Genomic DNA, 13,642 nt, shown 5'->3' with positions numbered 1-13,642 from the left:
CCTAATTTAACCTCTCTAACCCCTTTGTCCCAACATACACCAATCCAATTTTATTCCTTAATCCTTTCAGTCACAATGTAAAACTGATCATTGAGCCTGAACTATTTGAAAATCACTGTTATGCGAATGTGACTTAAAAGAATGTTTATCTTTCCACTTTTAGGAATAGGTTTTGTCATTGTTGTTTGTTTTCCGAAAAATTAGCAAGAAAAACTTTCATATTGTTTCAGGGTTTAGAAACAAAAGCTAGTATTTTCAATGGCTTTTTATTGCCCATTTGTATTGTGCTAATACACAACATGTGGCTTTAACACTCAGGAAGTTGAGTTGTTGGGAGGAGATCCAAGCAGAGGCCTCATAGTGGGAGGCAGCAATGTGTGAAGTAACACCTTTCCATTGTGCTAATATCTATTCTGCGGACCACTCAGATCCTAGCATTGTCCTTTTGGTTGATGAAGAATGCCTGTGTATTTCACTTTAGAAACCAATTACACTAGCTATTTTCTACTCATTTCAGTTATATGTTGCTATAACAAGATGTGTTAGAAGCTTGGTAAAAACTTTTCACTATATTTCAATATAACATGGCTCTAACTTAAACATAACTCAAGGTCACCCAAAATTTTGGGAGATCTTTGTTTAGCTGTCACAATATAGACCTGACAGTAAATAACAACAGACTCTGGATTATTTGCTTGTTTAATTAAACATTCTACAAGTATTATATCATGAGACTACTATTGATAAAGTCACTTAATGTCAGTTGAAAATTTTAAATAATTATATCATAAATGTTGAAAATTGTTATTTAACACCAATTTAAGTAGCAAACCTAATGAAGATAGCAAAAAAGCATATATTGTATGTCAATATGATTCTAGAGAATTATTATAAGACACATTTCCCTTACTTGAAACAAAATGGGATAAAAAAAGATTTTAATTTATAGCATGGTTCATTTTTAGGTATTAATTGAATGCTATGATTATGTCAGTTCTAAGTACTCACCTGCAATTATTGAGATTTCAGTTCTCCACCATTTCAAAGAAAGACATACCAAACAAAGACAAAATAAACAGACTCAAGGTCTCAACTCAGCCACAGTTGGCCTTGGCATTATAGCACCAACTATCTAATTGCATTTAAGTACTGAAATTAATATAAAATAATGACTCATATATATGTTTTGTGGTGCAGTGGGGCACCATTAAGGCCTTAACTTGACATTTCTTCAACACCTTTAGAAAACCATTTGTCAAACTTCACGCAGTTATAACCATCTCACTGCTGTTCCATCTGCATGCTTTTGAAAGTTATTGTGCTGTTTCCACTCCATGCACAGACTGCAAGTTATGGGATCCTTCCCAGTCGCTAGGTGAACATCAATGCATGCCTTCGAAGTATTTTTTTTTTAAATCTGTAACTTTTAAAAAGGTATCAAACACTTACGTTTGAAGCAGTAGGCATCAAATCTGCTATCAGGGGAAGGGAAGCCTGTCTGGTTCTCAAAGCGATACAGGGTTCTCACCCCAAGCAAACCACCGCCACACTGGGCCTTGGCCACAGTCACAGGGTGGCGGACGCTGGCGTCCATCAGCCACCCGTAATCGCACTGGTCAAAGCCATTCCTCCAGGCCGCGTGGAGCTCCCCCACTGTCGCCAGCCGGGCGTCCTGGTTTTCACACTCTTCTTCGGCCTCCTCATAGGAGAATCTATTGGGAGCAGTGATGTGGAACACATCACCTGAAATAAGAAGAGGAGAGAAAGCCCTAAGTTTTATTATTCATTCTTTTACAGTTTGGGGTGATGGGGGGAAAGCATGTGATACTTTTTCATGGCACGGTAGCAGCTTCTGACACTTCAACGCAGCAGACATAACGGTTACTTAATTATGTTACTATTCGTGCATGATAAGATATAGCACATACCAGAAAAGTTTCATATGTAAACTTGCTGATCAAATGACTGCTTCTAATGGCCTATGGGTATATAGAAGCAGTTGTCTGATAACAATGTAATGATAATTAAGATGAACAAACCTTTCCAAGTGAACCTTTGGAGTGTTGTCTAGGAAACGAGTTTCCTCTTTAATGAAGGAGCCAGTGATGTACTTACTAACATTGCACGCTGGGAAGGAAAAGCTGTATGGAACCGTCACTGAGGCGATTTCACTCCGTTTATCCTACAATCAAATAGTAACTCTCTGACCCTCCTTTTCATGTACCACTACCATCAAAATGGATTAGCTCCCATCAACTCAAATAACAAAATAAGAAAACCTCCAGGGTTTGAAGTCGGGAAGGGAGGGAAGCAGAGTGGAGTGCCCTTGCCTGCCCTCCTGTCCCAGGCTCAGGGCCGCCCTGATTGGCATGCAGGCCATGGCCTGCACATGCACATGGTCAGGACCAAGAGTGAATGGGGGCCATCAGCTCCCACTCAACCAACCAAAGGCACCAGAGTCCCCCCAGGAGGAAGGGGCGCCTTTTTTCCAGCTTGCTCTGTGCAGGGTAGGTATCTTTTGCAACCTGTCTGCCCAGAGGACTCCTTTCTCCAGTTTTCACAAAGACCCCACATGTTCTAGCTATCAGGGACTCTCACGATGTGTGAGAGCCTCTTATATTTATTTATTGACCAACAAAGAGAGGCTGAACATTTACTTTGCTCATCACCAGGACCAATTAATGGGAGATATGTTCATTATCATTTAACGTGCATTAGTAAAATACTCTGGAAACGCCAGTTTGTTATATTGGAATTCTCCTTGGGTAAACTAACAAAACAATTGGCTGAAATGAATTCAATGCAAATTAAACGATGCTTTCCAGACTTGAACACAAGTGGCCTTTTAAAAGACAGAGGCAGAATTAGAGAATACTGAAGCAAACACAGCAGGCAGGAGGGAGAACATGAAATGAAAGGGAGAAGGAGCTAAAATATTGATAGCCCATCATTGTCGCCACTGCGGGTCCTGTTTCCCTCTCACTGAGGCCGCTGGCTGAGTCTGTGAGATATTGGACAATTGGGACTTCAGAGCTCTCACAGTTTGGATCGTCACCTGACAGAACTTCGATGTAACAAGCTGTTGTTTAAAATGAATAGAGCCATCACTCTCTCTCTCTGTGACAGCTTTATAAAACAAGAAAAATTAGTCAGAGGAAAAATAGCCAAATCACACACATCCGCTTTTCTCACTATAAATCTAAAATTGCTACTGATGAAATTTGGTCAAATCCAAATAAGAGCTCTTTGAAGAAGAGAAAGAAAAATGACTCTTAGCTAACTGAAAAAAATAAGGTGGGAGGTGAATAAGTTTGTCCTTAATGATCTAGTCTAGCAAAGGACAGTCATCGCAAATTCAAAAATACACCAGCCCGGCCTGCTCCCTTCCTCTCTGAAATCAATAAAAATAGATTGTATCAATAAATAAATAAACATGCACTATAAGAATATGAGTTCCTCCTGCCTGCCTTCAATGTCACTCTCCCTAGTAAGTTTTAAAAGCATAATGGTCACAATACCAGTCACAGAGTATGCCTTCCGTCATTTTTGTTAAAATAAGTGCCATTTCAAGTTCTTGTTAAGGAACAAGGTGCTCTTTTTCTCCCCTCCTTCCCAGGCAGCACATTAACTAACGCTAGTCCTGCGGTGGGGCTGTGGGGAGCTGCTGTCTGGGCAGGTGATTGATCTCACCTATGGGTTTGGCTCAAAGCTACAGGGGGAGAAAGGCAGCCGGGAGGCTGGAGGCCGGTCTGAGCTGCCCGGAGCAGCCTCAGTCACTCCGCCTTGCACTCGCAGTAAGCCTGAAAGGAATGCAAGTGTGAAAGCGGGCAGCATGCCAGCCGGCTTCCCGCCCCTCCTTCCCGAGGTGGAACACTTGCGTTTGTTATTACAGCTGGCCTATCGTTTGTGTTGCCTTAGTTTCCTGCAGTGCGAGGTGCTTCTACTCTGAGGTAAAACTACTGTTCCTCTTAGGTAACAGGAATGATCAGCCAACCAGAGCAGGGCAACGAAATATAATTAATTGAGTAAAACTGCTTCTCCAAACAGCTATGTTAGTGGATCTGTTAGGGGAAATCAGCTTCTCCAAATGCGGCCAGACCAAAGGGCTAATGAAGAAAAATGACGGCATGATTTCACGGGTAACTGGTTTCCCTGTCTCGAACAGCATACGTGTTCGGGGTGTGAAAGGAAAGAAAGGTTTCAGAAGGCGATGGCAGGTTAAAAAGAGAATTCTCTTATTATTATTAAATCATAAAAACCTACTTATGAAGCTATATAGAAACTCTTGTTAAATCTGATTTTATGTCAAAATAGTAATGAGATAATTCATTTTTTGGAGGATACAATTTCATCTACCTATCCAATACCCATAAGCTAAAAATTTTATTTATTTGATTAAATTCTGTTATTCCCAAAGGTCACCTATTTTTCTTTTTATTTATATGTAGGAATTTTTCAAACAAGAAAAATGAAATTTTAAAAATACATATTGAAAATACATCACCAGTGGGTTTCGTGTATCTCAGACAAAAAAAAAGGAAGATTTAACTGACATTGAGTTTACTTTAAGGTGAGAATTACTGTATGTCATAATTGTTGTTTTATTTCAAAAGAAAAAAAAACATTTTCTTTAACTCAACTCCCAAAAAATAAATATCTAAGACCCCTAAATCATAATTGCTTAACATAAACATTACCTTGCCCACTTCAAAAAAACCAATGATATAGTGAGGCATCCACATTATAGAATTAACTTACTATATATTGATACTCCTATGATTAACAGTGAATCCATATGCAAAGTGATAAGTCAAGTGCCCAAACTATTAAGGCCAGGACATTTTGTACTTTTCTAAAATATGCCAGACTATCCTGGCATCAGTTTCATTTTAAAACCCAACCCCCACCACACACACACACACACACACACACACACACACAAAGGTAAATCAATGGGTAATGCACAGATAGCAGTAACTGAACTAATTTATATTACTAAGAGTTCTGGATTTCTAAGGCATCTATAACTTTCTGTCAAGTTTTTTTGTGTGTGTTTTCTTATTCACTAGATGTCTGGACTTACTTAGATAACCCATTTGACGTTGTATGACTTTTATCTAACATAATACAAATGTAGATGACCCACTGTTTAAACCAGAATCAATCTATTAAAAACTTGTTGAAGGTGTGGGTCAGGAATATTGTTAACTTATAGTTTAAATTCTAAGAATATAACTTCAAAAATGTCTTCCACAGAAAACTGGTGAGCTTTGAGATGTGACTAGGTATTCCAGAAAGAAGAGTTCCATGCACAATTGCATTTAGAAAAACAAATACAAGTCAACTGACAGGTTTCATTTCTGCAAAACTTCTCAGAGCATTTAACCCCTTCCCCGGCAGAAACGTGTATACTCGTTTTCACAAAATGTTCTTTTTCAGTCGTCGACGAGTATACTAAGAAAATATGGTAAAAAAATATGGTTTATAGGAAGACGAGTTACAAACTGTTTTCATAACCAGCATCAAAAATACTATATAGGACCAAAATAAAAAAATTAGTCTGAAAAAGAAACATTTTTAACAAAAAAATTGTTGTTAATGTTACAGTATTTATTGGGAGACACATACCATTTGACCATATAATTCTTTTTTCACAGAATACTACTTCATAGTCCATGGATCTGTCTCATGGAGTAGTTTGAAAACATTGCTCTAGGCCGAAACCGGTTTGGCTCAGTGGATAGAGCGTCGGCCTGTGGACTGAAAGGTCCCAGGTTCGATCCCGGTCAAGGGCATGTACCTTGGTTGCGGGCACATCCCCAGTGGGGAGTGTGCAGGAGGCAGCTGGTCGATGTTTCTCTCTCATCGATGTTTCTAACTTTCTATCTCTCTCCCTTCCTCTCTGTAAAAACTCAATAAAATATATTAAAAAAAAGAAAACATTGCTCTAGAAGAGACATATGTGTTTCAATGAAGAGGAACCTCAATTGACCCATAACTCTAACTTAGTATTAAGTTTCTGGTTGTCTATTTGTCAACCTGCTCAAGATAGGAGCAGAGTAAGTGGATCAGGTAACCACAAAGAATCAAAGCAGGAGCCAAATAACTAAAGGGAGTACAAAGCAAAGGGCATATTAAGTCCATTGCCACCCAGGGTTGCTTCAAAGACTTCAAGTGAGCAAAGCAGGGGGCGGGGCACTGGGGCAGAGTGGTGATGAAGCCTCTAAGACAGTTTTAAAGCCAAACACAGAAGGAGCTCATTTCCTAAAAAGATCTTTTTGTAAAAATTAAAACAAGATATAGCCAATAAAAGCATTAGACTTTCTCCTCTATAATAAACCATTGGCACATCTTTCTTTTTTTAAATTTTTAAAATATATTTTATTGATTTTTACAGAGAAGAAGGGAGAGGGATAGAGAGTTAGAAACTTCGATGGGAGAGAAACATCGATCAGGAGAGGAAGGAATGATGAGAGAGAATCATTGATCAGCTGCCTCCTGCATACCCCCACCCCTGGGGATTGAGCCTGCAACCCAGGCATATGCTCTGATCAGGAATCGAACCATGCCCTCCTGGTTTATAGGTGAACGCTCTATCCACTGAGCCAAACCGGCTAGGGCTGGCACAACTTTCCATACCAAATCTCACAGAAAAACGCAGGTCATGGGCTAAATACTGACTGCTTTTATACTGAGAAAGCAGTCAAAATATTAAGAATTTCAAAAATTTTATTGATCTACTTTCAGTGTTTAAGTCTATAATCAGGAATTATCTACATATCAAATTATATGTCTAAAGTACAGTCCATTGGAATGAAATTAGACAGATATTAAGTCTGGGTCTGTAACAATAAAGTAACTCCAGTCTTGGTCCAAAAATGAATGATCACAAGAGGGTGCACCAAGAAATAAAAATCTAAGAGGCACAGCCAATTCAGGAACCAATGGCTGAAAGAGAAAGAGAAAGCAAACGTTTATCTGAGAAGCAAGCAAAGCAACTCACCACCTTTGCTTAGTTTCTCTCCAACATGACTTAATTGGCCATGTTGTGTAAGTTCCTACCCTGAGGCTACCTTAAAGGCAACTTTTTGCCTCTGATGTAGGCAATAAAAGTTCCCTCTGAGTTTTTATCCCAGTACCACCTGCAGAGGCGAGAAGGGGGAACTTTCTGTGAGAGAAAATCCTACTTTATTAGCACAGGACAAGGCTGTGTTCTGTGTCTACACCTGAATACTTGTAACTAAACAATTTCATGTTATTTTGGATTTACTAGACAATTGCCTTTCTGGAAGGCAAGCAACACTTTTATAAGTTGAACCCACCATTAAGTTCCAGAAGTGCCCTTGTCAAAGCAGCTGCACCTACAGGACACTTTTATGAAATCTGTAACTAGAGTACAGATGTGAAACATGTCTCTAAATGTTACCTACCTATGAGACAATATTCCATTTTTCTCTGGATACAGAGAGCAAATAAAATGTCAGAAAAGAAATACATAAAATATCTTTTATAAGTAAGAATTCATCCAAGGGTATACGTATGCATTCACATTAAAATACATAAAATATAATGTAGAACAGAAGCTTTCACACACAAATTTGCATATTTCATATCAAACATATATGCAGTATTCTTAATGCATACTTTTCCAAATTTTCCAGTTAAATACTGTGACTCTGAATTATTCCTGATATTTCAACTGCCCAGGGATGTCCAGGAAGAAACTGGAAGACATTGCTGGTGAGACTTTAATATCTGTTGATACTCCACAAACTCAATTCATCTTAATCATAGGAATTAACATCATCAGAATTATTAAGAATAAAAGGACACACTTTAATTTGACAATTAACTGTTCTAAGACCCCCTAGAAATTTGACCATGCATATTCTTTCTCATCACTTCTGATTGCTAAATGAAAAGCTGTTACCTGGCTAATTCAAAAATTATACCTATTGAAAGGGCAAGCAATGATAAAAACAAATCAAAACATAAAAAATGACACACACTGTTCAAAAATTACAGTTTATAGCCAGGAGTAACTCAGAAAGATTAACAAGCCAGGCTATAGCAAAGGTGGGATAGGCTCTCTCTCCCATGCTGACAATTCCTTGTGGTCACTAAGGTGAAAAGGGAAGTTGGCATCAGCAGATCACAGATAATATTCAATTCTTCCCTAGACCGAAGCTGATAGGCTGCTTTCTTTTGGAGTCTAAGTTGAGACCTCACCAGTTTTCTAGCTGGATATATTTGCTGGGTAGTGTAATAAATGTTTATGCTTCTTCTGTTTATCTCTGGTCTGAAAATTAGTTCTTATAAACAAATCATGATTCCCTTTGTCCATCTGAGAACAGGAATCCCTGATTTTTTTTTCCAATATAAGGAAGTTCAAGATTTGTACATTTCCTTGCTATTTGGATCCAAAGGGTATGCAATTTAATAAATGTGTGCAAAAGTGGATATATGGGGCGAGCTGCAAGTAGTCACATGTAATGAGCTTCTAAATGCCATGCAGTAAAACCACTTACAGTATATGGCAAGTACCATGGTGATAAAAACAATTCGACATAATTATTATTTGCTTTGAAGTTTTGGACTTTTAAGTTTTTTCAAAGGAGGTTTCCTTTTCTTTTCTTCCTCTTTCTCTCTCTCTGTCTCATTTTTGCCTGAGTCGACATACACAGATCAAAGCAATGAACGCTAATGCTCATTATCCTCTGGATCATGAAACCCATCCGCTGTACATGTTTGGTGAACACCTAACACACACGCTTTCAAGGGCCAGTATTTGTAGATGATTCAAGAGCATGTCAATGCCCCTCAGATCTGATCTTCTACCTTCACAGAGAACACCAACCTTCTGTTAACAGTCACAAGAAAACCTCCAGGTTCCCTCCGTTTCTAGTGTTGGGCTGGTGATGTTTTGATTTGAGGGGCAATGAGACCAGACAGCCAGGCCAGCACCATTCCAACTTCCCCTTCGCCTTAGGCCAGTGGTTCTCAACCTTCCTAATGTCGTGACCCTTTAATACAGCTCCTCATGTTGTGGTGACCCCCAGTTTCATTGTTACAAATTGAACATAATTGAAGCATAGTGATTAATCACAAAAATAATATGTAATTATATGTGTGTTTTCCGATGGTCTTAGGCGACCCCTGTGAAAGGGTCGTTCGATCCCCAAAGGGGTCGCGACCCACAGGTTGAGAACCGCTGTCTTAGGCTGAAGTAGAAGCATAATGTGGCTGAAAGTGTAGACTTTGAATTCTGAAATTTGTAACCTCTAATTAATTATTGGAGCATTGTCATTAGTCAACTTTGATCGCCAGGTAACATTATCTACATCAGGTAACATTCATGGGGAAAGGGATTCATGTATTTGTCAATGTGCTACTACACAAGAGCTCATGTGGGTCAATTTGAAGGGCTGAAAGACACAGGAAAGCCCCAGTAAAATTTAAACATACCTGTATTTGTATGGTTTTCAAGATGTTATCTCATTCTTTCCCATTGACAGAGCAGTAAGATTTTAATTAAAGTGAGAAAGAAGTTCTAAAAGATTTCTGGGTGTCTGAGTCTTCAAAATATATGAGATAGAATGTGTTATTTGGTCTGACAGGCACAGTATGGCTGCAGGACAGCACAGGAGGATCAGCCTAGTTTTTTGTTTTTGTGTGTGTTACGTGTTTTTTTAAACTTTCACAGTTGAGAGGTAAATAGCCACTGTATTTCCAAAGAAGCTCTTTGAATTCAGAACTCCAGGAGACCTGGACATCAAAACCTTATAAAGCAAGTGACTGTCATATGCTTCAAGGAGTTTATGTCAAGCATTTATACTTTTTTAAATGTAACATTATAAAATGGAAAAAAATTATTGTAGAAAGTTCTAAGGATTCCATTAAAGAACTATTAGGACTAATAAATTCAGCAAGGTTGCAAGATACAATATCAATATATAAAAATCAATTGTATTCCTACACTTGCAACAAACAAACAGAAAAAGAAATAAAGAAAAACTCATTTACATTTGCATCAAAAAGCTGAAATTTTTAGGACTAAATTTAATAAAAATACTACAAAACTTATACTCTGAAAGCTAAAAACATCATTGAAATAAATTAAAGAAGATCTAATAAAAATAGAAAAACATCCTGTGTTCATGGATCTAAAGAATTAATATTGGTGAGATAGCAATACATCTCAAATGGACCTAGAAATTCAATACAATCCCTATTAGAATCGCAGCTGGCTTCTTTGTAGAAATCGACAAGCTAATTCTAAAATTAATATGGGAACTCAAGGAAACAGGAATAGCTAAAACAATTTTGAAAAGAAAAGAACACAATTGGTGGTCTCACATTTTTCAATTTCAAAATGTACTACAAAGCAATAGTAACAAGACAATGTGGTACTGACATAGAGATCAATGGAATGGAATGGAGAGTTCAGAAATAAAACCATATATCTATGATCAATTAATTTTCAAGGATGTGGCCATTAAATGGGAAATAAATAATCTTTTCAACAGATGGTGTTGGGATAAGTGGATATATACATGCAAAAGAACGAATTTGAACTTTTACCTCACACCATGTATAAAAATTAACTCAAAGTAGATTAAAATAAAAGTAAAATTTAAATGTCATGAAACTTTAGAAGAAAATACAAAAGTAAGTCTTCACGACTGGGGATTTGACAATGTTTTCTTAGATATAACACCGAAAGCACAAAGAAACATTTTATAAACTGGATTTCATCCAAATTAGAATTTTTTGTGTTTCAAAGGGCCTATTGAGGAAGCAAAAATACAACTCACAGAATGGGAGAAAATATTTGTAAATAATATACAGTATCTGAAAAGGCACTTGAATCTGTAGTATATAAAGAACTCTTAAAACTCAATAATAAAAGGGCAAATAACCCAATTAAAAATGGGCAAACATTCCAAAAAGACATTTCTCTGAGAAAATATATAGATAGCCAAAGAGCACATAGAAACTTGCTCAGATCATTAGCAAACAGGGAAATACAAATTGAAACCACAATCAGATATTATTGCATACCCATTAGGATGTCTATGATTTAAAAAAAAAAAAAGTCAGGCCGAATCCGGTTTGGCTCAGTGGATAGAGCATCGGCCTGCGGACTGAAAGGTCCCAGGTTTGATTCCGGTCAAGGGCATGTGCCTGGGTTGCAGGCACATCCCCAGTGGGAGATGTGCAGGAGGCAGCTGATCGATGTATCTCTCTCATCGATGTTTCTAACTCCCTATCTCTCTCCTTTCCTCTCTGTAAAAAATCAATAAAATATATTTTAAAAAAAAGTCAGATAAAACCAAGTGTTGGCAAGAACATGAAACAAGCAGGACCCCACAATACTGCTGGTGAACAATTAAAGTGGTGAAGCCACATTGGACAGCAGTCTAGCAGTTCCTCAAAAAGTTAAAAAGAGAGAGTTACATTTAACCAGCAATTCCAATTATTGTAGTTAAATCAGTAAGGCAATCATTACTCAAAAAAATTCGCACAGTTCCATCTGATAAGTCAGAGATCTGGGGGAGCTGTGGAGCACTGTGCTTTTCCTGGTTTATAAGGCTACCTTGTTGCTCTGCCGGGGAACCTTTGGTGGCCCTGAGAGTTCACTGCAGTGGAACAGAAAAAGGGGCACATCCAATCACTTAACCTCTCCGGTGCCTCAGTTTCCTTATTTTCAAAAAGTAGGGGGTTTTTAAAGAATGCCTGACAAGGAGCCATATAATAAGTAGTTTCCTTCCTTGTTCTACCTATGGCTACCTCACAGTCAATTTATTGAAGTAGCTGTACTGAATGAAGATGTCATCTACCAGAGGTGCTTTAGGGTGCCCTGCCTGCTGGACTTCATCAGTGGCTCTTTGCTAGACCAAACACAACAGAAACAATGCCCGGTTCAGTTTCAAACCCTAACAAGTTATGTTGGTCTCCAAAGCCTATTTAAGAAGCATAGCCCTAGCTGTGATCTATGATTCTGTGAGGTCTACAGAGAGTAGCTAGAACGTTTGCAGCATCTTCTAGTACCAACCTCAATATGGAGCGGTTCTGTAATCCAGAATCAATATTTGAATCATCTGCTGACCCACGGTGCGCAGGAAGCTCTTCCAGCTAACTTAGGGCTCTTCAACTCAATAAGCCCAGTATTACTTACTCTTAAATAACTCCCATCAGTGCAATATTCTGTAGATTACATGCTACAAATTCTATAAAAATCAAAAGTCAATCTGAGAATCTACAGGCAGGAAACGACATAATTTCCAGATTTGATATCTAATTTTAGTCCAATTAAAGGTTCCAAAAAGGCCAGAACTAAGCCCTGCTCTGAGACCTATTCAACAACATTCAGGCCTTTACCTAAGTTTTGCTTTTCACATCTATGCGAGCTCATACAATAACAAAACAAAAAGATTATATTTTATTCCAGGTCAGACACGTGGATGAGATGGAAGCATTAGACAAGTCATGGAGGAGACAGAGCTATTCTGGATTTTGACACGAGGAAGAAGTAGAAAAATTAACCCCTAATTTGTGAGTAGGTACAAAGGAACCAGTCCCAGAGAGGACAGCACAAGAAAGGGAAATTATTGTGAGAGGCTGGAAAGGAGGAAAGAGTATCTCTAGGAAGGAATTCTTTCTGAGACATCACAGAAAAGAGTGAGAGGAGGTATTTAAAGAGAAAAATTAGTATCATGGTGATACAATAAAAGTGAAAAAAAATCCTTAGTAAATTTGGTGAACAAAGCTCGGCATTTTTTCGAGATATTAAAGAAATGGAAGGGTGGTGGAGACATTCTCAAAAAAGACAGTTTGGGGAAATACCGCAATTACCACCAAGTATTTCTTGAGTAATTATTATGTATCTATTACTGGAGTAGGTCCTTCATTGTGGTTGAAAGTTATAGAGGACGTTTCTAGCCAGGAGTTTACAGAAGTTTTGCAGAAATAAAACTAGTAGGTAATATTTTGTATTTGATGACGATGAAGCAATTAGGGGATAATTAAAAACCAAAAATATGTGGAACTAGGTCTAAGAAAAGTGGGAGTTCTGAGCCAGGAAATCTCCGTGTGAGCTGGGAGAGCCAAGGATGGGTTCTTAGAACCAGTGTTTACAGGCACAGGGACAAGCAGAATGTTGGGAAGCCCAGGGGCATGAGTTCTCTGAGGACCAAAGCAGAGGTGCGGGAGGGAGCAAGCACTGAGTCTGTAAAGGATATTGTACTCATATACAGAACTGTGTTATAATCACCACCTCAGAGTAAGAACCAGATTCACTTTTCTCTTTTATAAAGAAATACATGTCAGGATGAATATGGTATTATAAAACAAGAAATGAGAAAAAAAACCAGAAGGTTGACAACCTGTCAACTAAATATCTTTGGTGATAAATAACTACATTAAAAAAATTAATTTTCTTTTTGAACTAGATTTCATTTTATACTTCACTGGATTTTTCATTAGACCATCTGGAATAATATATCTTCCAATTTGAAATAATTGTACCTTGTTCATAACTGTGTCCATGTTCCATGACACACATTCTGAATACATCAATATCTCTCATCTTTACTGCCCTCACCACCTCTCTCACTCACACCTGGCTGTCAAAATATAATAA

General features: G+C 38.0%; 1 protein-coding gene across 2 annotated transcripts in view; it reads right to left on the bottom strand.

The window, feature by feature from the left end:
- VCAN (versican) overlaps positions 1-13,642 on the bottom strand; it is a 104,401-nt gene that overhangs the window by 63,812 nt on the left and 26,947 nt on the right. For both annotated transcript variants that reach the window (XM_006775509.2, XM_015571658.1), the window contains exon 6: positions 1,450-1,743. In XM_006775509.2, the coding sequence (XP_006775572.1) occupies positions 1,450-1,743 (294 nt within the window). The remainder of the gene's footprint in view (positions 1-1,449; positions 1,744-13,642) is intronic.

Source organism: Myotis davidii, unplaced genomic scaffold (assembly GCF_000327345.1).
Source record: "Myotis davidii unplaced genomic scaffold, ASM32734v1 scaffold44, whole genome shotgun sequence".
In the NCBI taxonomy this organism is placed as follows: domain Eukaryota; kingdom Metazoa; phylum Chordata; class Mammalia; order Chiroptera; family Vespertilionidae; genus Myotis; species Myotis davidii.
Note: the sequence above shows the minus strand (reverse complement) of the source record. Positions and strands in the feature narration are given on the sequence as shown.